The 27,177-nt window shown below is 44.1% G+C and overlaps 1 protein-coding gene across 1 annotated transcript in view; it reads left to right on the top strand.

Moving 5' to 3' along the window:
- Positions 1-27,177, top strand: part of RAPGEF1 (Rap guanine nucleotide exchange factor 1) — an 83,101-nt gene that overhangs the window by 25,364 nt on the left and 30,560 nt on the right. The window contains 10 exon segments of the mRNA XM_032708060.1: positions 6,303-6,409; positions 6,412-6,441; positions 10,699-10,877; positions 14,015-14,116; positions 14,118-14,169; positions 18,788-18,876; positions 19,265-19,417; positions 20,810-20,933; positions 22,192-22,375; positions 22,955-23,470. Coding sequence (XP_032563951.1) covers positions 6,303-6,409; positions 6,412-6,441; positions 10,699-10,877; positions 14,015-14,116; positions 14,118-14,169; positions 18,788-18,876; positions 19,265-19,417; positions 20,810-20,933; positions 22,192-22,375; positions 22,955-23,470 — 1,536 coding nt within the window.

Below are 27,177 nucleotides of genomic sequence, written 5' to 3' on the forward strand. Positions count from 1 at the left end.
TCAAGAAGGATTGTTTGATTCTCGAGCTGCCCTTCCTCCATCGTTTTCCTCTCAAACCTGGCAGCTCTCCTAGCAATTGGATTCCCTGGAGAGGGACTTGGAGCAGCTTACAAACAACTCCACCTAAGGTACAAAGGTTAGGGTGGGCAAACTTCCTGATTGACACTGGACACTCCCTTTTTTTTTTTTTTTCCCTTTCCGGGTACCATACCAGGTCTTTTTTTGTTTCTGAATGATTTCTCTTTGCTTCAGTCTCTGGAGGTAATGGCAAAGTTGAGAAAAGTAAACTCAAGGAGCTGGAAGTGGTGGGTCTGAGGCTTTTGTAGCACCCGTGATGCAGCAGCTGATGTGTTTAAAAGGGATATTTTGGTTCTGTTCTGTCACATTCTGTCTCTTCCATACTCGGGATCCCAGTTCATCCTTTTGGGAACATGCAGCATCGCACAAATGCTGCCTATCAGCATTTTTAGGCTTCTAAACATCCTCAGGACTTCTGGAGAAAGAGGGCGTGAAATGTAGCTGAAGGCTGTTTGCTGCGTACTGTGAGAGCTGAGTGACACAGTGCAGGTGTGAAAGGGTGGAGAAGTATCTGGGCTTCTCCTCATCTGTTTCCTTCAACTCTCCTTAAAACCTGGTGCTTTCTCTCCGTCCTCATAGCTCCACAGTGGTGAGCTTGAACATTTTGTTGCAAGACAGACAGAGCTGCCCTCCAGCACAAAATTATTAAAAATTAGTTTTGCAAGTGCCCTTGCAGTAGGTTTCTGTTGCCCACAACCCAGTTATGAGCATCACATCGTGCCTCCTGCACCAGCTCTGCCACCTCTTCTGTGGAGAAACGTGGCTGTTGGGAGAGGCTGTTTGAGTTTCCTGAAAGCTCAAAGGCTTGGATTTCTGTCAGTCACTATGATTTAAATGTTTACTTTACAGGAGAGCCCAAAAGCTTCAGCCAGGGCACAGGCCCCCAGATCTCTGTACTTATAGGTATGGAGTGGATAGAGGTGGAAGGAAGATGTTGGGAATTGTAGCAATGTTCATATAAAATCTTGAAAGACCTGTGCTTCATCAGTCTCATGGTAAGCTCTCACATGCTCGTCTGTCTGTCCTGAATCACCTGTTCTGCTGTGTTTCTGAGGGCAGAAGTGGGTCTGGAGGAGCCAGAGGCCCAGCCCTGGAGGCTCTCACTGGATGCTGTACCACAGCACAGACAGTCCTCAGCGGAAAGGTCGTTTTGAACTCTAGCTCGTTATTTTTGCCTTTTGCTTCTGAACTCTTAAAGTCCCTGTCAGCTAGGGTTTAGCTGAAGCCTTGCAACTTGCCTTTTGTCTTCCCCAAATGATGGAGCTGAGCCCAAGGGAACAAATGCCATTTTAATGGGCATCGTTGTGTAACTCATTACATAAGTCACCGCTGCCTTCAAAGGACTCGTGGCAAAAGTGGCAGGAGCGGTTGATTAAAAATGTGCACAATAGCTTCATTATGGCATGGGGAGAGATGTCTGCTGTTATTTTTAATCTGATAGCTTTTAAATATGTGCATCCAGCAGAGACCCAAATGGCCTTTGAAAAAGGAACCGTTCATGGAGTAAGATTTTTAGACTCCACTTCATTCTTTCTAACGAACCACAAGAGTCAGGATAAACTGGAAAATGAACCTTTTTTAAGGTTCTGTCTCCTCTAAAGCTGCAGGTTTTGGTGTGGGAACACAGAGAGACTGAGAGAAGATCAAGGGTTAGTTTTTCAGGTGAAGGAAAGGAAAGGTACTGTATTCTAAGTTGTTTTTTTTTTTAATTGAAAGTAAGTCTATTTTCAATTAGTTATAGATGATCCAAGCACTAGACAAGTTGAGCAGTTAAACTGCCCATCCCAGCTGCTGGAGCCTTCCACTGAGCTGTGTCATAGTGACAAAAACATGACCAGGAGGTCCAGAAGCAGGCAGGGGGTTATTTCCCATCTCTGAGGCCTCCCATGTGCTGGTTACACGTGGCTGGTGAGCGGGACCCAGCAACTGGAAATTCTGCTGTGACTGAGCTCTGTAAAAGGCTTGAACTTTCAGTTTGACTTTAAAGAATTTGCTGCTGGGTTAGGTTGATGGAATCCACCAACTTGCACGTGTTTCAACACATTTTCTGGCGTTCATTTGAACCCAAGTGGAAAGTGACCATTTGACCATGGCAGGCATGGATGGTGTTGGGCTTTGACCTGACAGCTTTCTCCCAAGCAGCCTGGTTTCTTCATCCACAAACACATAAGCTGATTTATCTGCCTTCCCTTGTGCCTCTTTATCTACTGTTGTTTAAAGTCTGCAGTTCTTCCCTCCCCAGATTTAGCTTTCTGTTGGCAAACCGACAGGCAGCACCCAGTGTTGGAGCTGGGGGACGAGGCAGCTCCTGTCTGACCATGATTCCCCCGACCCGGTGGGGCTTGAGGGGTGCTGAAAAAACCCCTCTGGCCACACCTGAGAGCAGGGCTGGTTGGAGCAGGCGTGTAACGTGAGCTCTGTGGTGGTGTGTGTGTGGTCAGACCCCAGACACGTGCTAGCCAGGGGGGGATGAGCCTGAGAGCCCAGCAGGGCCGTGACTCAACAGCTGGAGCGTGTTCAAGCAGGGCAGAGCGGGAGCCTCACTAACAGGGGATGGAATTAGCCGTGAAACGGGTGACGTAGCAAAGCTCCCGCTCAGAAATCGAGAAACCCAAATCCGTAATAAAGGAATTTGGAAGGGATTTTTTTTTTTTTTTCCCAGTTGTGTGCTGCAGCCCCGGAGCATCCAGACAGATGAAATATGGAGGGATGGAAAGTCAGTGGTTCCTTTGAGACAGAAACGCTTTGATACAACGCTTTATTTTTCTTTTTCCCCCTTCCAGTTGAAATCACTCCATTGAGTTTATTACCCTGACTTTTGCCATTTATCTGAAAAATATTTGGGCACTGCATAGAAGTAAGTACAGAGTACCTTCCTCCTGTGCATCAGAGAGGAGAAAGAGAAGCTGAGAAAGCTGCTGTTGAGACTCCAGCTAAACACTGCTGGCTATTCATCAATAAGAGGCGAGGGTAACACGATAGAATAATTTCCAGCGGGCAGACTCCCAGGCTCAGAACAACCTCAATGCTGCATTAAGGGGTTTGGTTACTGCAGATAGGCAGGAATGAGCAGAGGGACAGGAGAAGTGGTTTGAGCACTGCCATGGCTCTGTTTTCTGCCTCTTTCTGTATGTTATCAAATTATTTGATCTGTAAAGGCATGCAGGGCTGTTTGAGCTTTTTAACTGGATAGACACAGGACATTAGATTTGTAAATTGTAAAGAAAATTACTTTTCAAAGCAGCCTAGCACTATGGTAACCAGTCTAGGAAGTCTCGCTCAGCTGTGCTGTTTGCAGGAGGCTTTCAGGCTTCCCATATAAAAACTTAGGTGCCTTAGACCACTGGGCAAGAATACTTTCCTGCTTCGGTGTCAATTCTCTTTTATATCACTTCAGATTCATTACAAAGCAGATTCTGTTTATAATGCTTGAATGATGTATCAGCTTGCAAACTGTAAAGCCCATCGTGCTGGACAATGTCTGTTGGCATTCACTGAGTGCAGCCACAGGAGCTCCACAGCTTGATCCATGCACAGGGGGAGAGGGGCTGCAGCATGATGGAGATGCTCTGCTGGAGTCACTGACTCACCCTCTGCTCTGTTTAGACAAGTTGCTTCACCTCTGTGTCTGCTTCCCATCTGCAGGGTAAGGTTAAGACCTCACTGTTTAAGGATGAGAACGATATGTTTGTAATGTGCTTGGAACAAGAAAAGCGCTATTTTAAGTGCTAAGTGTAATTGAGTGTGAGAGAATATTGGTTTGTGACTCATTTGTTTAACTGCAAATGCATCAGAAACTTGTGAGCAGATGAGAGCTGGAAAGTGCTTGGTGTAGATGGAAACCCATGGCAGTAAAAAGCTGCATTAATTTGTGATCTTCAAAGCAGGACTTAGTGGGTTGTTCAAACAGTAACGTTTATTATTTTTGCAAATGTCAGCTGGTTTACTTCATTAGTACTATTTTAAGAAGTTCCTACTCTGCTTCTGTCCTTGCTCTGTGGGTCTGTCTTCCATCAGAGTGTGGTGCACAAATGATTTGGTGTTTGGTGTGACCAAAGGGTCAAGAAAGTAAAGGGCAGTGGTTGAGCTGGTGGTGGTGGTGAAGGGGATCTGCTGTCAGCAGAAAAGAAACTTTCTCTACTGACAAGACATCTTTTGGAAGTTCCTGACCATGCCCACACATTGGTTCAGCCATTTGAGTGCTTGCCCCATAGAGTGGGTAGAGATGTCTGGTGGCAAGGAAAAAAGGAAATTGTTATCTTCTGAAATCTTTCTCCCTTTCAAATATTGTGCCTACAAGACAAAGTTTTCACTATGGGCAACCAAGGGTTTTGTAGGCATTGAGTGTTTTGTTAATGAGACCAGCAGTTTGGATCTCACTGCAGCCCGTGGAGGAGCCAGACACAATTTGTTGCTGCTACCATTATTTCCCCGTAGATTAATTATTGTAATTGTTTGCCAGTTCTCAAAAAATTAATTCAGAGCCGTGACTCCTCTTGGCAAGCGTGTGTATGCGTGCATGTATGGAAATTCTCATATGGTGTGTGCAATAAAACAAATGATTTTTGGGGAGGAGTGCAAGAGCGTTATCACAGCAGCCAGGAACTGTTTTCAGTGGTGACCTTCAGCACCCTGTGGAGCCAGAGAGGTTTTAAAGGTTTGGAGATCCCCTCGTGGATGTAAAGCACTGACGTAAATTGTTGCTAAGTTGGGGTGCCAGCTGCTGTAAGTGATTCTTCAGAGGCCAACTGATATGCCTGGATTTATCTGCAGTGACCAAGGTTTTTAGTGCCTCCCTCCTCAGTGAACTAAAAAGGACTTGATGATACGAAGAAAACTTCGAAAAACATTTAGTTCTGTAAGCAGAGAACAGGTCTGCAGCCAGACTAGATTAGGGTTGGTGCTCACGCAGCTTCTATTCATAGGATCCTGCAGAATTTTGGTTTAGAGGACATACATAACCAGTGTTGGCCCTGGTGAACATACTCATAGCAGGGTCTTAACACACTACCAGGAAACCAAGTTTAAAGGGAGACAACCCTTTACGGGGAGGGAGGCAAGTGCAGGTTCCTTCCCTTGGCTGTGGTTAGGTGATTTCTGAATACAGGAGCAGTGTTTGCACTGCTGTGTGGTATTGGGCTCCTGGGTGCTAGATTTGACTCAGCAGCCCTTGCTGTTTGCAGTCTGCATGCTAACGAGGTGGTGCAGTGCTGCATGCACTCCTTTTAACTCACTGCAGCCAGTGCAGTGAATTCCCAGATAATCTAAGAGGAAAATGAAACATGCAGCAAAACTGCTTACTTTTTCTTGATAATGTAGTTAAAGACAAGTTGGGTAACTTCTGTTGATTTATCTGGGTCACTAGAGAGCAATTCAGACCTTCATTTATTAAGTGCTCTTTGCACAAAATACATTCTAAATTGCTCTCTACAAGGCAGCTTAGTTTTATTTTAGCTTCGTGCTGCAGATAAAAATATATTTCAACGGTAGTCTGCATATGGCATGATTGCAAACCTTGAGACTTCTGCTTGAAATATCCAAAACCCATGAAAATACAATTTTTAAAAGGGCTGAGCAGTTTCTGCAGTTAAGCTCCTTGAAGGATGCCCTGGTATCAAAGCGCTTCCTCTGTTGTCCAGTTTGGGATATTGGAAGTGAAATCCATTGCAAGTGACATTTTTGTTCAGATTACCCATGGAACCACGTTCAAAATTGATGCTACCAAGTGGATAGAGATCAGCATCCTGGGAAGGGCATTATCTTGGATTGTGTTCTCCCTTCCAACCATGAGTGCTGGGTACCAGGCAGAGCCCTGCCTGCACACCCACGTGCCAGAGGTCTGTGACAAGTCACTTCATCCCCTTGACTCAGTTGCTCATCTTGCAAAAGAGGGATGATGATTACCTCCTTTGTAAAGTGCTTTGGAAGCTGCTGGAGATAAGTGCTTTGAAGAGAGTTGTTTTCCTCTTCTCTCCAAGGCACAGGGCAGCAGCAATCCCACTGTTCCTGCCTCTGCTCTGCAGCATTGCTTCCTCCAAGGTGAATCAGGAAATGGTGGGGATATTGTGGTTGGAAAACGTAATAGAGAGCCACGATTTATTATTTTTTTTTATCCTGTTCACTCATAAATTTACATGATGCAAGTATCTTCCAGATAATGCTGTAACACAGCATCCCTGTTTTCAAGAAATTTACCTTAATCCTGTATTTCTGTGTCTTTCTAGATTCTGAGCGTTCTCATCTCTCCTCGTTCACCATGAAGTTGAAGGGCAAGTTTCATTCACCAAAAATAAAGAGAACACCTTCAAAGAAGGGAAAACAAGCTGACCTGACAGTGAAACACCAGAGAAGTCAGTGAACAAAGTAAGCCAGGGCCGTGTTCTGTCAATCCTGATGGTTTCTTGCTTCCTGGTACCCGTTTATGATATTCCTGGGCGTGACTTTGTCCTCTACAGAATTCTACAGCTCAGGGATCCTCAGGTTACTTTATGGTTATTTATAAACTGTACTGTGTAGTATTAAATCAAGGCATGTCCTTCCCTTTGGAGGGTATGATGAGACCTCCTTCCATAAGCATTTAAGTGTCTCATTATGGAACGTGGTGTATGGCTTGACACATCCTGCCCACGTGCACACCCTGTGGGTTAAGCTTGCAGCTTCGAAACAACTGCCCGATTTTGGGGTGTGATCCATTTGAAAACCCCAAACCCAGGCAAGCAAGTCCTTGAAGATGATCCAAAGATGTGCTCAATCTCTGGTGACATCAGCAGGGAGAGTCGAGCAGATGTGTTCCAGCAGCCGCTGATCCCAGCACAATGTTCCTCAGGCCCAGAGTACTTCAGGTCCTCCAAGAGCTGAGGTCACAAACCTGCCAGTGATATCTCCTCTCCTGTTGTGACCTGATTATGGAGGCTGGAGGCTCTCTCTGTAGCAATGCTGTTGCAGTCAGTTTTCAAGTATAAGTCAAAGCCAAAAGTTAAGAACAATCGAGGTTATTTATGATAATTCATAACATTTCCCAGTTGTTAAAGGTCTCATCCAGTTTGCAGTGCCAACATGCAAACTTTTTAGATTATCTCTGCTGAAGGTTGTTGTAGTGTTATTGAGAGCAGCCAGCAAGATACAGTTATCTTATGCTGTATGATTTGCTTAACACCCAGAGAAGTTGCTGCAGGGCTTCCTCACCCTGTTCTACACCATCAAGTGGAAGATGATGAGGGGTTTTTTTCCCCAGGCTGTATTTTTTTTTTCCCCAGGAGGCTGTGAATACGCTTTCTAAAGAGCTGAGCACCTTGCTTTGCTCACTGCTATTTAAAAAAATAAAATAAAAATTAAATCGTGAGAGTACTCCTTGAAGGCTTTTAATCCCAAAGATGTTTCAGGATGGTATCTTGAGATAATTAGAGGCCTTCCTTTAAACTGACATGTGACCACATTAAATGCATTAGAAAATGAAGAGGCTTTTCAAAATGCTGTTCTATAGCAAATACATAGTATGTTAATAATAGATGAAGTTTTTGCTTTTCTTTCCTTCTCCTAAAAATGATGCAAGAGGATTTACTAATAAGCCATGCTGGTCATCAAACCCTTTTTTTATGTACAGATTGGGATTTTTTTTATTGGAAACCAAAACACTTGCAATAATTTTTATTACTGTACATGATTATTTAAGCTGTATTCATTTTTATACTGCGAAATATAGTTGATTTCTGGCTCATTCCTTATCTATTTTAATAGCTACTGGCCAACTAATCAATTAGTTGGATGTAGGCAGCTCATTAGCTTTGTGTGGAGGGAGTGGGGAAGAGGATATGCCTGGATAGCTGCCAGGTTTTCTCACTGGAATATAGACATCAGTTGACAAACAGGAGATTTTCTGTCAGAAGGCACACTTGATAAACCAAATATCATCCTTTTCTCCCTCTTAAGTACTTAAGATGCTATTTTCGTGCTCTTGAAGTAGATAATCACTGTAGAGCAGAAATAGCAATACTAAAAATTAATGTAAAATCACTGTGTGTAAGCTGAAGGTTATGCTCAGCCCATGCAAACATCTTCCTCTCCTCTTCCCCTTTATACCTTGATGGGGGCAACACTGGAGGAGTTTTTTTCAGAGCCTCCTTTTGTCCCCTGGACCCCATCTTTGATTCTTATCATAGGGCATAGTGTAGGTACCATAGTGTCCTTTAACACTATATGCAGATTTATGACATGATTTTCACTGCCAAAATGTAGGGCAAAAAGGGGTGGTTCCAGCTTTTGTGGTTGGGTGTGACCCTTGCTGGTCATCTGTGTCTCATACATGATGCATTTGCAATGATCATTTAAGGGAAAACTTCAAAAATCATCCAAAAATATCTGCATGTGCCAGGCAGGGGAATGGAGATGCTGTTTTGCCTGAATGTAAAGTTTTTCTCATTTAATACCCCAAAGGGAAATGGGTGGATGCCCCATCCCAGGAAATGTTCAAAGCCAGGTTGGACGGGGCTTGGAGCAACCTGGTCTAGTGGAAGATGTCCCTGCCCATGGCAGGGGGTGGAATGAGATGGGCTTTAAGGTCCCTCCAACCCAAACCATCCCTGGATTTTATGCTTCTGTGCACACACATGCACACCTACGTGTGAAATCTTTGGACCTTGGAAGAGGATTCATTAAAAAGTATTCTTAGGGAATATCACCCAAAGAGTTAGTAGGGAAGTTGGAACAAAAAGGAAAAAGGGCTGTGTCCCAGATAGTGGCTGGACTCACGTGCCTTGGTGCCCTCGACAGAAGGGTTTGTGTTTCCACTTGTCATTCTGAACTTTCAGTCTGGTCCATCCCTCCCATGTACCAGGAGAGTGTTTAAGCTATTAAGTCTCAAGCCTTTCTACAGGAAGCAGTTGTTGAATGAAATCCATAAACAGCCACTGGAGCAGGAACTGCAGCCCACATTTTTTCGCTTCTGTTTGAGAGCTCTGAGTACTGGGCCATGGTCATACTCCCTCAGGGAATACACGGACTCTCTGATCCCTGAAACGTGTGATCATTTCATATGAAGTGCAAAACCTTCAGGGAGAGACTGAACCTCTCCACAGATGAATGGTTGGACTCAATGATCTTAGAGGTTTGTTTCCAACCTAAGTGTTTTTATGATTCTGTGTCCCAGATTAAGCTGTGCACAGTGGTGAGGGCACATGCCTAAAAAATGGGAGATGTCCTTTTTCATATCAGTGAGTTGCCAGGATGCTCCTCAGCAAGAGAGTTCAGGGCACTGTGGGCTGCAGATCAGAACCTGAGGTGCCTGGCAAGCAGTATTGTCAAAAAAGTGGAAGCAGCAGCAGATTTTGGGCCCTTCCCAGATGAGATAGAAAATGACAGAGTGGTTTGCAGATCTTGGATTGGAACTTAGACTTCTAAAGCTGGAGCTAGATGGAACTTGGGATTCTAATCCTTTTATGCAACTGGCCCCAAATTACTAACCAGTGCTGCCTATAAATTGTTCCTCCTAAAACCTTTTGGGCTGCTGGCCTGATTTTGCAGAAAAGCAGCAGTTTAACAGCTGACAAGAGTATGGGGAGCACACAATGCCCATAGGTCATTAATTCTTGAAGGAGAATTTACTGAGGAGATAATGGATGAAATCTGACTCTGTTAAGCTCTCTGCTCCTTTTCTAGCAGTGTGCAGGAGTTAATTTAAATCTCACTTAGGAACTACTTGTGGCATTAAAAGTCCTCCAGGCATACTCTGGTAAACTTTCTCTGTCCAGAGTGCCATTAAGGTATCATGTATCACTTCTGAATTTCCTCTTCTAGTGTTGGTGGTGGCATGAAAGTTGGTGACCACAACTCAGCCTTATTTCAATGAATTGTTCCCTTCTGCAACATTCATTCCCCAGTGCCAAAATTTAGCTTTCACACTTTGTCACAGTGGAAAGCGTGTGAGTTCCCTCAGTCCAGCAGCATCACAAAATTACTTAGCTTGGAGGTTCATCAGAGTGGGGTTTTTTGTTTGGAGGTTTTCTTATATTTTACAAGGGCATGTAGTGAAAGGACAAGGGTGATGTCTTCACACTGACAGAGGGTAGGTTTAGATTAGATATCAGGAAGAAATCCTTCCCTGAGGGTGGGAGGCCCTGGCACAGGTTGCCCAGAGAAGCTGTGGCTGCCCCATCCCTGGAAGTGCCCAAGACCAGGTTGGACAGGGCTTGGAGCAACCTGGGCTAGTGGAAGGTGTCCCTGCTCATGGCAGGGAGTGGAACTAGCTGGTCTTTAAGGTCCCTTCCAACCCAAACCATTCTGTGATATGTTTTTTTCTTTTGCTCTCCCCACTTCGGTGTGGGGTTTCAAAGCAGTGCCCTTGATGTCATCAGCATGTTAATCTTGGCCTAAAACTGATCAAGATTAGCCTTCAATTTGGAATGCAGGTAATGCAGAAAGTTAAAGCATGGGTGTAATTTTGCACTGACTGTCCTTTTGAAAGAGCAGTAACTCAGTTTAAAAGTGTTTGTGGTAGAAGGGGTTTTCTCCACTCCTCATGGAATATACCTCAGTGTCACCATACTTCAGGTGTGTTCAAGGAACCTTGCCCTTAAAAACCCTGAAGTTTTAACATATCTCTCCTTTTTTTCCCCTCCTCTTTAGAATGTATCCTGGCTGGAGGAGAAGGAGAAGGAGGTCGTCAGTGCATTGCGCTACTTTAAGACTATTGTGGATAAAATGGCAATTGATAACAAAGTATTAGAGATGCTACCAGGCTCAGCCAGTAAAGTGCTGGAAGCCATCCTGCCCTTGGTGCAAACTGATCCCCGCATCCAGCAAAGGTGAGTTTCCCCCTTGGATTTTGGGACAGACCAACGGGCTCCCAGCTTCTCTCCCTGTGTCTGAAGACCCACATCGTGCAGGGGACAGGGAATGCTGTTGGCTGATGAAGTGACTGCTATTTTTGCTAATTATGTGGTGGCTTTCAAACATAATTTAAAAGGAGATTCCCTACTGCGAAGACTCATGCTGTGGAAAGATAAAGCAAATCAGCCTGGTTTCAGAGGGGGGATGATTCTTAGCATAAACTTGGAAATTCATCATTTGCTGGTGGGAGGTTCTCCTCAGATGGTATTACTGTTTCTGTAGTCCATGATGGTACCCTGAAAGCTAACAAATCCAATAGCTTTACCTGAAAAAGGAGTTTATCTTCAGAGTAATCCTTTTCTGTGTTCAGTTTATCCACCCTGATATTACAGAAGTCTGAGCCTTCACTCTCTACTGCTTTTTTGGATTTTACTGGATCAGATGTGGAAGTAAATAGATGTACTTCAGCAGATTAACCAAGTTCATTCCCGTGCTCACTCAACAGATTATTGTTTTATGTTTTAACAGATTATGTGTATTATGTTTTTAGCAGTTAGGCAGTGCGTTTGAAGCCATGAAAGAAGTAGAAATTTGCCAAAGCCAAGCTCATCATGGATTATAAGAATTTGTAGACTTGCCAAACCATAGAGATACAGCTGCTGTTCATCCCATGGATGCTGGAGCTGTTGATTTACAGAAAACATTGTTGAATAATATGGAAAGAGCAAAGTTAGCACAGACAGAGAAAAGCAGATAAAATTAAGCAGAGAAATGCAGGTGTTTGGTTCCTGAAATCCTGCCAGGTTTTGCACTGTTCCTATTTGTTTTCCTATTAAATATCTCCAAATCTTTTTCTTTCAAGATCCTTATTTCAACTCTGGTGCAGAAAGGGTTTATAGTATGGTTGAGACAGCAGTGGGGTGCCAAAGACTTTGCAAACAGAATGCTCAACTGTGTTTGACCCCAATGCACAGGCCAAATAGGTCAAAATGAAGGAGCCAATGGGATTGTATCAGTCCTGTGGCTGAGACAGGTAAGATCCAGTTTAGGCTGGATATGTTGAACCACAAAGTTCAATAGCTCTTGGAATGGGAATGTTCATCAGGCTTCTGGATACAGACACAAAAATTTCTTCAGTTGTTACCAGGTTTCCTCCTGCCATTAAATTCCTAACAAGCACCTGCTTTCACTTAATAAAAGAGAGAACAAACTTTCCTCTTACTCCAGGAGAACATGTGAAATGTCAGCAAGTACATTTAGGATAGAATATGCCATTTTTATAATCACTAGATTTGATTTATGTATTCAGGGGGTGTTTGCTGGGTGATTTTTCCTTCCAAGAATATGTTTGGAAATAAATATCAAATAAGTGGTGTTCAACAGATGAAGTATTTCAGACTTTCCTATTCTTCACAATTTTTATCTGTTCTCTCTTAGTAGTGAACTCATGCAAACTTGACTGTTGGATACCCATATTTGTCCATATAAGCAGAATTTTCAGTCAGTACTCAGTGGAGTCTTCTACACTGTGATAAGTCTTTCTGGAAACAGTGTGGATTAAGGCACAGATCCCATGTGTGTGCTCTGCCTGTTTTAGCCTCCCAAAAAACCCAAAAGGAAATCTGGCTTTCTAAAAAAGCCATGTCCTTTCCTGCCTACCTATTGTACTTTAGTGACAGGACACAAAGGGGTGATTTTGATGGCAAATCCCCCTCAAGAAAAGTGAGCAAGACTTGTGTCAGTGTAGAAGAAAGCCCTACAATTACTGCTGGACTTCTTTTTGCTTTAGGGGAAGCATTTGCATCAAGGAAAAAAGTAATTAAATCTAGCACAAAATGGGCTTTCAATTACCGCCTCCTTAGAAGGAAGCAGGCTGAAGATTAATGGCAAAGAAATCAAAGCCAGAGAAAGAGATGGGGGAGGGCCCTGTTTAGGAAATATCTCCTACCAAGCTAATTTCATCTGAAATGAGAACAAATGGCAAGGAGCATCCTTTAAAAAGAAAAAAAACCAAACAACAGCCACACTCAAGTCCTTGCCATTGTTTGTATCCCCTGGTCATAAGGTGACAACAGTTCTTTCCCCAGTCCTGCAAACCTCATTCACCTAAATAAACTCATTGAAGCTCGTGGGCTTGGTTCTTTTCTGGCAGATAATGAAATTACTGGAGTTAAGCCAATGTAAAATGGATAGCAAAGAGAAAACGGGAAGAGCTGGAACACTTGTACCAGTAATGATTGCAAGATTACACTTTCTCTTATCTGTTTATGGTTTTGATGCAGCTTGAAATTGATTTAACTTGACAAAGAATTGCTGAAGCGCTGCCATCAGCAGTACTGTTAACACACCTTGTTTAGTAATGAAGTCAGTGTTTTCAGAATGGCCAGGAAAATGCCTGGGAGCACTGTTGTTACAGTTAACTTTTATTTAGAGTTGTCATCCTTCCAAAATTCCTTCCCCCCCCCCTTCAGAACAATAGCTTCCATTCTGTTTCTCATTAAAATCAAAACAAGCAACACCCTTCCTTTTTCAAACCTGAAATTCATTCAGTTCAATTTCTCTAAAGAAGTAATTTTAATTACATGTTTTCAGGTATTATAAACAGTGAGGCAATCGTTTGTAAAGGAATGAATAGAGTCAGTTCTCAATGATCCAAGGCGTTTTTGGGGAGAGTTAATAAGGAAGAAGGAAACCATAGATAATACTGAAATAATATAGGTTAAACTTAAATGTATCACTTAAGTACTTACATTTTAAGTTAAGGCATAGGATGGGGCTGTAAATTAAAATGGAAGAAATGTTATTTTTAGCATTGCTGTGTTAACCTGCAGCCCAGATAATTCCTCCTGATAACTGGGAATGAACTGTTGATGGTTTGTACTTCCATATTGTCATCCTGTTGGGTGCTAGAGAATGGGAGAGCAACTGCGAGTGAGCAACCGAAGAGAAGCCTGAGCTTTGTCACCTGCTGCACACAAATTCTCGATGTCAGAGAGAAAAAAGGAGAACAATCACACTTTTAACAGTGTGAAATGCACTCTGATAACATTTGGTCATGTCTCCATAATTTCATTTTGTTCTTTTTTTTTTTTTTCCCTCCCCTGCTGCCCAGTTCTGCCATCTCGTCCTGCTACAGCCGCGTGTACCAGAGCCTGGCCAACCTCATCCGCTGGTCTGACCAGGTGATGCTGGAGGGGGTGAACTCAGAGGACAAGGATGGTGACAACAGTGAAGGATGTCATAAAAGCTGTTCTGGATGGAGTCAAGGTACACCAGAGAGATATTGTAAATCACATTATATAAAGTACGTGATAACGTGTTTTACAAAAGATCTGTGTAAAAGAGGTTTTTAAGTGTGGGTTAAATATGAAGGTCCTGTTCTTGCCTTCAGTCAACTATCCCTTAAATCAACTGCTCCATAAGTGAAATGATCCTGCTTGGAGTGCTGGTTAAAGATTTGCACAAACAAACAGTTTGGCTCTTAGTGTGAACTTCTGAAATGCTTACCCTGGCATTTGGGTGAATTGGAAGAAGCAATAAATCTTTATTTGGCATTGTATTAATTTTTCGGCAAGTCATTCCCAGTCTCCTATGCAGAGTTTGCATATTTTCTGTCTAGGCAAAATAAAATGAAAATGCTCCCTGTCAGTGCCCACAGAGAATCAAAGGCTCCAGCTCCATCTTCTGAGATAAAATTCAAGGGATTTGTCAGTGACACATCACACCACTCAGCGGTTGGATTAGGGTGTGGAACAGGTGATGAGCTAAACTCAGTTTTCTGGAGATTAATTTTGCATAACTAATGGAAATGTTTAACAGAAATCTTTGTATCCATTGTGAGACCTGCTTGTAGCATTCCCTCACTGTTCCACCCTGGGAAAGTTGTTGGATTTCCTTCTACCTCCCTGGGAGCTTTTGGTACCCATTATTTCTGTGTCCCAGGCTTGTCATTCACCTGTCTTAACACTGCAGGTAAAAGTTTACTTGACCTGGGTTTAGGACAGACTGTCATCTCCTGCTGAATGCAAAAACAAAGTGGGTCTCCCAGGCTTTGACTGTCACATTTTCAGGCCTCTTGGTTTGCATCCTCTGGATATCCCTTTAGTGTTACTCAAACACAGATACTAAAGTCTGCTATTACTTTATGAGCCTTTTAAATAAACATCTTTGAAACCAAACATTTCCGTCACCTAAAGAAGACGGATTTTCCGGGATTATTTGCACCAATATGCTCTTTAAGCTCCACGTTTTAAAAGTAAAGCTGGTCTTAAATTTGCACAGCAGGAGAGAGAAAAAGAGTTGAGCCCAAAGTCTCAGCTGCTGTTAGTGTGGGAATTCAGCAGCAATTGCAGTATGTGAAAATCTGTAATAATCTGAACTGTAATACCCCAGCAAATGGTGAATTATCACTGACTGAATCTGCACAATCCTGTGGAGAGAGGTGTTATCTCCAGATCCAGGGCAGATTTGTGTGGTCTCATTGCAGGCAACTTGGACACACATTGTCATTTCCTTCAAGCAGTATTTAAAACCCTTGGTACCTGTTGCTTCCAGCAGCATCCTCTCTGAATGGGGGAGAAGGTCTGGGTTGGGGGGAAAGCCTTGGGTTGGGAGAAGATCTCAGTCTTGGGCGTCTGCTCTGTGATCCAGCCCAGCTGGGAGCAGCATGTCCTGAGCTCTGGAGCCCTGCTGAGCACCGTGGTTATATCAGTCTCTACTTTGTTGTTAGACTAAAGCTTATTTTGGCCTTCCAGTTGGAGCTGACTTGTGTCTGGTCAGCCTGGAACATGGTTGGAGCAGATGTGTGGCTGTCTGGGTAGATGTGAACGTCTCTGCCCATCAGCAGGGCAGCATTTGGAAGTGGCATGCTCTCATCTACTGCACAGCAAAGCACAAGGTTTATTTTAGTAGGGCCAAGCCAATTTTCAGATCTGGAAGCAGAACTGAGAAGTTGGACACTTCTCTCCACAGCAGAACCTACTTTGTTTTTCTGGCAGATCACACAAGATCCACTTCCACATTTCAGTGCTTACTTCCCCCTTTATTTTCAGAACTGAGCATAAAGGAGCCACTTGTTCACCTCTGTAACTTGATGTTTTGATCTCAGGTTTTAGAGCCTTGCTAGGCATATATAAAGGGGGAAAAAATTCCTTGTTTTCATTATATAACTTCTTAAAAATCCCTCTCCTTTTGGAATTTCCAGCTTGCTGAAGTAGCATAAGTTTGCAGAGAGGCTTTAATTATCTCTAATCACTGCTGCAGGAATCTCTTTCCTTGCTGATAAGGAATAGCATAATGTGCATCTGGCTCAGTTGTGTGCTGATTACTTCTGTGTGTATGCTAAAGATCTTGGCTTGATTTTCAAATGCTAGTTCTCACTTGGGGATAGTAGAGAAGAGGAGCAGTCAAGGTCTGGTGATACTTGTCAAAGTTTGAAGGGAAAGTGGTCCTCCCAAGTATTAATAATCTTACGTTGTCTTGGTGCCTCTGGTGAGAGGTGCTTTGGGGTTTTTTCCTCACAGTCCCAATGCTTTGAATCATTCTGAAGATATTTTTGAGCCAAAACAGATTGGTTTTCTCTCATTTTAACTTACATTCCCGTGTGGTGGACAACTGTGTGTCCATTATGACTGGCAAACTAGTGGTGAAGAAAGGTGAGGAGAAGGAAACATTACATTTTCTATTCCATAGCCATTTCAAGAGAATGTTTAAGTAGGACGTTGGCTTTTTGGTTTGAATATTTTATTTCCCCTCTTGTGTATTTGCAGTTCTTGCTGGCCAGGACCCAACAGCCCCTCAGGGTCTGACTCCCAGTCTGTTAAAGTGCCTGAGGGTCTCCAGAAACCTCTTCAGCAGTGGGATTTTGTGCAGAAGGCAGGAGGTTGGCAATCCATGGTGTCATCACTCAGGCCTGACAGTGACTGGGAGCGTGGTGCCAGCTGCAGCCATAAAGGTCAAATGGTGTCACTGTGTAATTTCCAAATGGTCCAATTAACAGAAAAACCTTCTCTGGGGTTTGTAGGCTCCCAGGTCCTAGAATTGTTTTTCCTGGTAATGTTCTGTAAACTTTACAGGGGAATTTCTAAAGTCTAAAAGGAATAGCAAGGTTTTAATTAAAGACTGTTCATCCTGAAAGAGAAGATAAAAGAGAGGAAAGTACATTTTGTTAAACTAGTTTCTGTTGAGTAACAAGGGACACTCAGCAGAGAGGTCTGAGGTCAGCTCAGTGTCCGTGTTACCACTGTAGCAGTTTTGTCATCGGAGGGCCTGAATTATTTGACTTTACTGTGTAACTTGCATTACCACAGTGCTGCTGATGGATTGTCCAAAGCCCTGTCTGTGTGCTCCTTGTTGCTGAGTATTTTCCCTACTGAGGGATGTGACTGCCCTGGGAGGTGGGGGCTGGCCAGGCTGTCCTGTGGTCAGCTTGGTGCTGTGCTTGTCCTCCTCAGGCACTTCTCAGAACACGCTGTTCCTCGCCAGGGCTCTCGTCTGTCTGTCCCAACAGGAACTCCTCGTAGCATTAGTCCCCATGGACATCTGTGTGTGCTCTGTTTGTACTCCCTCTTCCTTCCCCCTGTGTGGGATTTTCCAGGGCGCTTTTTTTTTTTTTTTTTTTTTTTTTTTTTTTTTTGTGGGAAGCTGAGTGTTTGTCCTGGTTTTGGTTAACACAGTGTACATTCTGTTGGAGCACAAGCTCACACCAAGAATGTCAAGTAAAACATGGAAACCAAAATGAGCTGAGGTGGACACTTGGACAGTGTGTTTGCCATCCTCTGTACATCCAGTGCACCACCTTATTCCTCTTGTTGTACATGGAAGTTCAGCTTTAAATAGAACCTCATGCAAAAATACCAGAACTAGAGTATTTTCCTTCCTCGGAAGGATGATGGTGGTGACGTTCCAGTTGCAGTTACTGCACTGAGAGAGCAATGCCAGTTGTTTCCAAGCTCTGCAGGCAAGGACATGAAGATGATGCTGGAATGATGACACTGTACTTCAGGCTGCTTTAAAAAAAAAACCGAATTAAAATTGATCCCGTATAATTTCCTTTGCGCAATACACTGGGAAGCCAATACTGTCAGGAAGCACTGCCAGCTTTCCAGCCTGCCTCTAACAGGGCATGTGTCTGTATCTGTGAGCAGTAGATCTGTTTGTTGGCCTCAGACATCCATAAAATGTTCTCTCCATCTTTCTGGCGTGAATGATTGTTGCTTTGACTGCTGGCATACTTAGAGTTCAGGATTATCATGCCCTTATCTCTTTATCCAGAGCCTTATCTGCCTATAACAGATGCACCACAGTAGCTCCTTGAATGATTAAGACTTGCATTGCTAACGTGTTAAAAAGTGGCTTCAGGGGAAGCAGGCCTTTTAATAAAGGGGTTCACTGTTTATTGTGTTATTGGGCATCCTACAGAAAACTTGATTTTTTGAACAAATACATATTTATTTATAAAATATAAAACAATTACTTAATGGGAGGGGTTTCTGGCTAGATGAAGTGCTCCACTGGGTAAGACTGTTCTGCACTTATATTTACATATGTAAAGCCAATTTGCCATTATCTAGGGTGTTGTGGGGACTGGAACACTATTGTGATGATGGAGGAAAGAGGAAGCACAGCAAAAAGACATGTGTGGGTTTGTGCAGAATCCCCATAGGACCAGGGTTTATGAACTTAACTCAAATATGGCCAAACTGCTCCTTAGCAGCTGTTCTGCATCATTTCTGTGGCTCTGTACCAGACCTACACCCAGCTCAGCTCTGTGTCAGCTAACAAGGAGTTCACTGCAGTAGCATCCCCTTCTTTTCTAGGGTGTTTAAGTGCAACATTCAGCAAGTAATGATTATTCTCTTTTTCTTCTCTCCTCTCCATCCATCAGGAGCTGGTCAGACTCACAATTGAAAAGCAGGAGCATCCCTCTCCCACAAGCCCAGTTAAACCCAGTTTACCAGCATGTAAATCTGACAGGTGGGTCCACTGACAAGGATTTCTTCTGTGTGCAGGACTAATATAGAGGGCACAATTTCTGTCTACTGCCGGTTGAGGTAAAGCATTCACTTATTCTTCACAGAGGGTGGTGTAGTGTTCTTTATGGAGCCCCATCCATTTCTGTGGGACCACTAAAAGAGAATATCCTGTGGTAGGAAAAAACCCAAAATCTGGCAATGAAACATCCCCTGTAACACGTGCACATTCTGTTCTACACATACATGGAATTCCACCTGCAGATGCAAATTCTACCTTCTGCTCTAGGTGTCTGTTGTATTGCACATGATTTAAAATAGGAATGAATCTGTCAGCAGGCTGCATTCCAGCTGTGGTTTGTGATCTACAATCTGTGTTTTGCATGTTGCAGCCCATCAGAACTTCCCCTCACAGACCGAGAAATGGAGATCCTCAACAAGACAACCAACATGACTCAATCCAACGAGCTCCTGACTGACTCCATGGATGAAGAAGTTGCACCTCCTAAACCCCCTCTGCCCAGCATTCGTGTGGCAGAGAACAGGTAATACTGGCCAGTCAGCTGACTGGAGAACACCAGTGCCTCTTACCAGCTTGTTGGTTTTTAAACAGTCTTGCCAAATGGACACATTCATGAGGAGGGTTAGTGCTGCCTCTGAATTTCCAGTCTTCCAGAGTAATTATTAAGCTCCTGGACTGCTTATGAATTTGTGTTCTGTCTGATTATTTTCTCTCTGTGTTTTTCTTTCCTTCTCTATATGTGAGGATAGTGCCATGCCCTGAGGTCTGTGCATGAGAGGCATCACATAAATCCGTAAAAACCTGATGTAAAACTGTGGGAATTCCACACTGCACAAGTGTTTGGTGCTGCTGTATCCGATGGGAAATGTTTCTTTAACCTCAGCTGGCAGTTACCAATCTGTCCTGCACAGCCAGGTTGTTCTGCATTGTTTATCAGAGGTGGTTCTGCATTGCTTATCAGCTTAAGAGTGAAAGGAGCCAAAAGTGTGTGAAAAAAATCTTGTGCTTGGTTGTTCTTACCCCGAAGAGTTCTACGAGTAACCACATGAAAGTTTCTGTGTTCTATTTTGAGAAGGAATAGAAAACCCCCAATTTGCAGGTTTTTGGTCTGTGAGTGTGTGTGATGTTTTTCTTCTCTAGGACTGGTGCTAATGGCTGGTGTGAAAAATATGTTGTGTTAATTTAAAAATGCAGCATCAAGGCTATGACTGAAAAAAAAAGTCACATTTCTGCTTATTTTATGAATTCTCATGGGTTATATAAAAAGTTCCTCTTCAAAGAACAGAACATGTGTGCTCTTGGGAACCTCCCAGGCTTGATGATTACCAGAATTATGTGCCATTAGAAGCAAAAAGTAAAAATTCTGGGGTTAAATTCTCACTAGGTGCTGCTAATGTGTATGTGTGAAACAGATTCATGCCAAAACCCAGGCCCTTACAGTGTCTGTGGTGAGAGCAGCACTGACCTTCTTGTTCCCTGAAGTTCACCAAGAAAGTAGAAAGGGCAGAAGAAGAATTTTCCTCTCCTGTGAATTTTTGAAACTTTGAACGTTCTTCAAACCTTGAAGGTTTGAGAAGGGAATGTACAATGGAAACAATATTTGGGTCAACCAAAACATTTAATTTGGATTTTCGCTGCTTTTAGTAAGAAATAATTACCATGCTAATTAGCTTCATTAAAGATACTTTTTAAAACAGCAGTTGTTTTTGTTTGAGAAATACAACTCTTTTCCAACCTTAAAAAATAAGTCACTGAACAGGACGGTACCTGTGAGAATATTCTTAAATTAACGTTTGTTAGTGGATACAGTTTGCTGAATAGCTCCTGGCTGGCAAAGGCTTTCTGGAAAACAACTTGTAGAAAGTCTTATTGCTGGAAGAGTGATGGAAGCATTGATACCTGTTGTGTCTTGCAGCCCTCCACCAGCACTGCCCCCTAAAAAACGTCAGTCGGCACCTTCCCCGACCAGAGTGGCAGTTGTGGCCCCAATGAGTCGAGCTACCAGTGGGTCCAGTTTACCTGTTGGAATCAACAGACAGGTAATGGCATAACCCCTTGGTGAAAGCCAAGGGAAACGTGCTGAGAACTGTAGCAAAAGCTCAGAGAAGTGCCATGACCTGCAGGGCTCTGCACAGATCCCTGCAGGGCTCTGCTCATCCCAGGCAGCCCCGCGCGGGAGAGCTCTGGGGTGGGAGCTTTAAGTGGCAGGAATGTCAGTACAATAAATAATGTGAACAGCTTAATGTTTTTTTTACAGTGTTGTTGTGTTTAATTAACAAATTGCTACAAACCTCGTTGCCTTGAGCTGTAGCAGAGTGTGAGGATGGGAGCAGTTGAGTGTTGCCATGTTGAATGGGTCAGGGGACAGAGCAGCTGGCTGAGCTCACCCAGATCTCGCCGTGGTTTACTTACAGCCCAAGGGAGCATGTGGCAGGGTGAGATCAGAACTCTGTCTTCATCCAGTCACAATTTAAAACATCTTTTAACTCAAGCAGTAGTTTGAGGGAAATTTGCAAATTTTATGTTAGAAAAATGGAAAAGTTGGTGTGTGTTAATCACATTCCATTTCTTGTGCTAGTCTGGGGTTTATGAGGTTGTAAATGGCTGGGTTTGCTTTACACATTCAGGAACTTACTAACTCAGCAGTGAGGACCTCAATCTTATTAAATTGCCCAAAAATCAAATCTTGTCCTCATCCCCAAAGCCTCAGCTCTGGCTTAGGGAGCCTCTGCAGTCATTTGGCTGACCCAGATAAAGTCATGGCCATTCTTCAGTTACTAGTACAGTCACACTAAGGTTTTTCTGATGGAGTGGAAATAGTTGAGGGGTTCACTCACAGGTTGATAAGCTTGAGGTAATTTCTGAAATAGAACTGTAGTCATGGTCCCAGAAGGTTGTTTCTCACTATAGTTTATTTTCCCTTTTGTGCACCTAAACCAACTGAGTATTTGCTAAAGGCCCAGGTATTTTAAGAGAAATCTTGCAGTCTTATTACCTGGCATCAGTGTCATGACAAGGAGTCATCAGCAGTGAGGAACTCTGTTATCTTCTCAGCGTCTGTGAGGTCCATGTGGGTCACACCATGCCCAGCCTGGAAACAAGAACACCCAGAGCTCCCTGGCATGGGTTATTTACCAAATCAGGGGGTTTCTGTGCTCCCCATGAGCTTGTCTACCCTAGAGAGGGCCACCAGCACTGATCCTCTCTCCTCCTGCGAGGTGTTTGTTCCTCGAGCTTCATCTTGCTCACAAGCGAGCTTCCAGGAAAGATGGTGATTTGATGTTCTTTTTGCTGAAGGATTTTGATGTTGACTGCTATGCCCAGAGAAGATTGTCAGGGGGAAGCCACTCCTATGGGGGGGAATCTCCTCGTCTCTCACCGTGCAGCAGCATCGGCAAGCTCAGCAAGTCTGACGAGCAGCTCTCGTCCCTGGACCGCGACAGCGGCCAGTGCTCCCGGAACACAAGCTGTGAAACCTTGGGTGAGTCCTCCAGGCCTGGTGGGGTCCCCTTCCCTCTGCTTTGGGAGCTGTCATAGTTGGGATGCAGAAACAAATGGGTTGTGCCTGCAACTGCCGTGTTGCAGTTGCTGCAGGCAATTCTGTGCAGAATTATTCTGTCAGATAGGAAAAAGCCCAGGGGAATGTGTTTCCCTGGCTGTTGTAGATGATTGTGTTCAAACTCAGTTGGCTCTCAAGTGGAATGTTTTGTCGCTTTCAGCCTTGTCTGCAGAAATTACAATGCTGGTAGACTAAAGCAATGTTGTTTCTGTATACTAGGAAAGAAAATAAAAATATAAATATGAAACGTAAATTATGTCTGCAGTCATCTACCTAGTGAATTTTTGTTGTTTGTTTGCTAATGTACAGAATTATTTAAAGTTTTGTAAAGTCTAGATGTCACAGAAAGTGTAAAAGATGGTCCCAGCTTCAAGGAAGTTCCACCCTGATTAAAATGAACTGATTAATTACTGATGGAATGGGAGGGACAGAACTGAGAATGACTAAGCAATAAAAGAGAGAAACTAATGCATCGTTCTCCTGTCCCCTCTGTTTAACCAGATCAATCGGATCACTATGATCCAGACTATGAATTCCTGCAGCAGGACCTCTCCAATGCTGATCAGGTACCTCAGCAGGTGCCAGGTATCCTCAGCCCATTGCCAGAGTCCTTGGGTGAGTCTGGCTCCCCTTTCCATGGACACGCTTTCCAGCTCCCGCAGGGCAGCTCTCCTCCACTGGAATTCTGCAGCCTCTCGGGAGCAGCACCGCCAACAGAGACTCCTCCAGCTTTACCAGAAAAGAAGAGGAGAAGTGCAGCCTCCCAGACTTCTGATAACTCAGGCTGCAGGGTGTCCTATGAGAGACACCCTTCCCAATATGACAACATCTCCGAGGATGACCTGCAGAACGCCGTGGTTGTCCCGTCAATACCCTTCACGCCGTTTGCTGCTGTTTTGCCTTTCCAGCAAGGAAACTCTTCAGCACCAGTGGAATTCATTGCTGACTTTGCTGCTCCAGATTCTAACAGTGACCCAGAAAAGCCACCACCTCTGCCAGAGAAGAAAAACAAACACAGTAAGCAAGTTTTGGGGTTTACTTGTACCTTTCCCTTTCTTTGCAGTTGTCATGCTTCTGATGACCACTGAGTAATGGTAGTGACATTGCCTATGTGTGTCTGAGTGTCAAAATCAGTCAGTGTTAAAGGCATGGAATGGAAATGTCAGTCCTTTGGTGGGCAGGGAGTGACTCTTGGAGCCAGGATCAATCCAGGCCTGGGGAAGCTGGCATTGTACAGCATCTTCATTACTGTAGTGAGACCATTTTACTTCCCTGTTTACCTGAATGTGAATCTTTGAGGCACTTTGTCTTGCAGATCTTCCTGGTTTATTCTCCCTTTTTATGTCCATTCCTTCTCCCCTTCCCCCATTTTATGGTTTCCCCCTGCAGAAAAGAATTGGGTCCTCTCCAAGAGCTTGGAGAAAGGACTGCTTTTCTTTCCAAAACCAAACCTTGCCAGAGCAGTTATTTGGCAACAGGAGCACAGTCACCCACATAGCTGTGCAAGACAACACTATTAACCCAGTGTCCAATACTGCTGTTTTGCTATGGGATCTCATTTCCTTTGGATGCCTGAGAATTTCCCACATCGTTAAAACGAGCAGCCTCTAAAAGTGAAGGCCCCTGACCCCAGCCAGACTCCTGGCACACCAGTGCTGACCACAACTCAAGCTCATAAACCTTCTTCTGATATCCTTAATGGCTGAAAAATGTGAGACCTCTTGCCAAACACTTGGCCATACTGCTGTGCCAAGGAAGGCTGTGGGCTACACAGGGAGATCCAGCAGATGTTTGCTGGTTGCTGACTGGCTTTGCAGTTGTGTGTTGCATGAGGAGGCAGTGTATACAAGATCTGGATGAAGAACATTGTGTTGCATGGCTGGCATCCCAACAGAAGAGCTGATTTCAAAGTGCTGAGTTGGCTTTCTGACTCCTTTCTGCAGTTTGTAGACTTTTTGCTGAGAATAACTTTTGCCCAGAATGGTTGTGGACTCCCCATCCCTGCAGGTCCTTCCAACCCAACCCAGTCTAAGATCCTGTGATTCCTTGAATAACATGGGAGTGAGATGGTGTGTTGTGCAGGAGGATCACTGTTCTGTTCACTCCTATGTAGTGTACTCTGCCAGTCACTTCTTCAAAAATGTGCCTTGTCTAAAAGCATTTCCATTATCCCTAAGTGGCCAGTCCACACTAGTAACCCTCAGGGATTTTACTCAGAGCACAAGGCTTGACCCACCTGAAAGTGAGGGTCATCTTGTAGTTCAGTGTCCCCATATGCAGGAAATCACTTTTGTCTCTCTCTGGTAATCAAGCAAGTTAAAGATATTAAAAGCAGCTAAAAAGGACCTGAGATGTTTGTCTGTAGACAACAGACAGGAAATAAATGCTGGCACAGGGCATAGCCTGGGCTGGTTGTTATGGCTTGTGCTGTTCAAAATACTCATCTGCAGTACCAGCTGTGATACAGAGCACCTTCCTGCAGGGTCAGGTCACTGTGGGGCTGCATGTGAGTAACGAGGGGGGGTGTTACACCACTCAGTTTGGGTGGATGCAGGGAAATGCACTTCTGTGCACATAGGCAGCTTTAGTGGAGGGGAGATTCCTGGGTGAATCTTGGGAAAGAGGCAGTTTAATAGCTGAGAGAGAGACCTGGGCTGTTTGCTTTTCTCTCTAAGCCCCGTTTCTTTGTTTTCTGTTATCATATGAGTTGTCAAGGAGTTACTTAAGTTTAAAAGCTATCTTCTGCATTATTGCCCGAGCACAATTTTATCCTCAATATCAAGGCCTTGTATGTGAATTTTCTTTGATGTTAGAATAGAGTGAATTGTCATCTGGCACTATCAGAAGTTTTGGGACTATTGATCAGATTACATTGTTAGGAGAGGAGGGAGCTGTTACCTAATATGTTGTCAACTCTGATGGTTTGATTAAGCATCCTTGTTGCAAAGCTTTGGGCTGATAACTGGCTGCTGCAAATTTTTTAGTTACATTCATGTGGCACTGAGAACTCATTTTAGGTTGTCTTTACTCCGCAGTATATCACGCCACAGATCTATGGTTGCTAGTTTTACTTTTATTTTCAGCATTAAAAGGCCAGCAAAACATTACCCAGGCTGCATGGTGACATCCAGGATAGTTTTTGCCACATAAGTGAGGCAGGGCTGCTTCCACAACGCCAACGAACTCCTGGGATCTGGAGGAGTTGCATGAATTTCTTAAAGAGATCTAGACCTCACACAGGTGGGACTTGGTTGTAGTCCCTTTGTTGTGGGTCATCTTTTGGTAGCTGGCAGGAAATGTTGCAGCAGAGACTTTGATGGTCTTTTTATTGGTAAATATAGAGCAAATCTGCTGGAGTTAACCTTCTGTATTACTGTGAGCTGTGCTCAGAGGGACCTCCAAGAGTTGACTTCTGTATAATTTAAACAGAGGAGTGATAGGGCTTTTAGTCTGGGGTGAATTATGGTTATTTTACTGTGCTGTAAGAGTACATGTTACTGTGCTAAGGGCAAATTACTCCAGACTTCTGCTTGAGCACCAGCATCGTGCTCCTGCTGAACAAGACACAGACACGGAACAGCTTCTGCCATTAAGAGCCCGGAGTCAGAAATAACAAGATCCTTCCCCCAAACAGCCAGGGAAACCACTGGTGAAGCACTTATTCATGTTTCTCTCGCTGTCAGTGGGAACAAAATGCAGCCTGGTGCCCTGTGAGCAGCTGGTATTTAACTGCAGGAACCACGCTGGGGGCAGGCTGGGCTTAGCCAGCGGATAATGCGGGCTCTGTGAAGAACAGCTCTCCTCCCAGGGGTGACAGCAACGACTGGTTCATTTGACCTTGACTTCTCCTGTGAGTTGATGTGTGGTATAGCTTAAGAATGTCCATCATTTTGGCTCTTGCCCACGCACACAGATCTGTTGGCTTGGGCAGGGCCTGGCTGGTGACACGGCACCAGTGTTGGGCTGGGCCTTTGGTGAACCCCCTTCGTGGGGTCTGTACCTTACCTTGCTGCAGGTGTGCCTTAGTGCTGATAATCTTTTACCAGTTCCTTGCAGACTCCCCACAACCACTGGTCCTCTCCTGTTCCAGGATCAGTGGTTGAGCAGTACCTGTGACTTCTACCATATGGGCAGAACTGGTGTGTGCTGGAAATCCCTGAGCAGCTTTAGCTCCTTCTGAAATGACAGCCAAGACACTGCAAGCAGATTGCTGGGAAGGTGTTCCTAGCCTCAGTCTGAGATATTTTTTTTTGGTTGGTTTTTGGTGGGTTTTTTTAATGTCACATATTTTCTGTCTGGGTTAAGAACTGACATAAGCTGGGCATGTGGTGGGAGAGGTTTTTCTCTCACGCCTCCCTTCTCTCCCGGGGTGCTGCCTTGAGACTGTCACTCCACCCCAGCTGCTCACTGTGGAGGCTGCAGCCCCCATCCCTCCCTCTGCACAGTCGCTGCAGGGCGTGCAGCCTGAGCTGAGCTGGTGATGTAATTTCCCATCTGCTTTTTGAATTTCTGCCTTGTTAAAAACCATGGTGGAGAGCGGGGAGAGAAGACCCTTTGCAAACAGCAGTCTTGGGGAATGGTCTTTCTCCTTTACTCTCCTGCTCAAGACTGGCAGGATTTTAATGGTGCCCATTTTAATTTGCACTCTGCAGTCTCTACCCCTGAGCCAGGTTTGTATTTCACCATCCCAACTGTTTTTCACTTTACCTAAAAACAAAGATGAC

The sequence above is a fragment of the Chiroxiphia lanceolata genome, chromosome 21 (assembly GCF_009829145.1).
Source record: "Chiroxiphia lanceolata isolate bChiLan1 chromosome 21, bChiLan1.pri, whole genome shotgun sequence".
Lineage (NCBI taxonomy): Eukaryota > Metazoa > Chordata > Aves > Passeriformes > Pipridae > Chiroxiphia > Chiroxiphia lanceolata.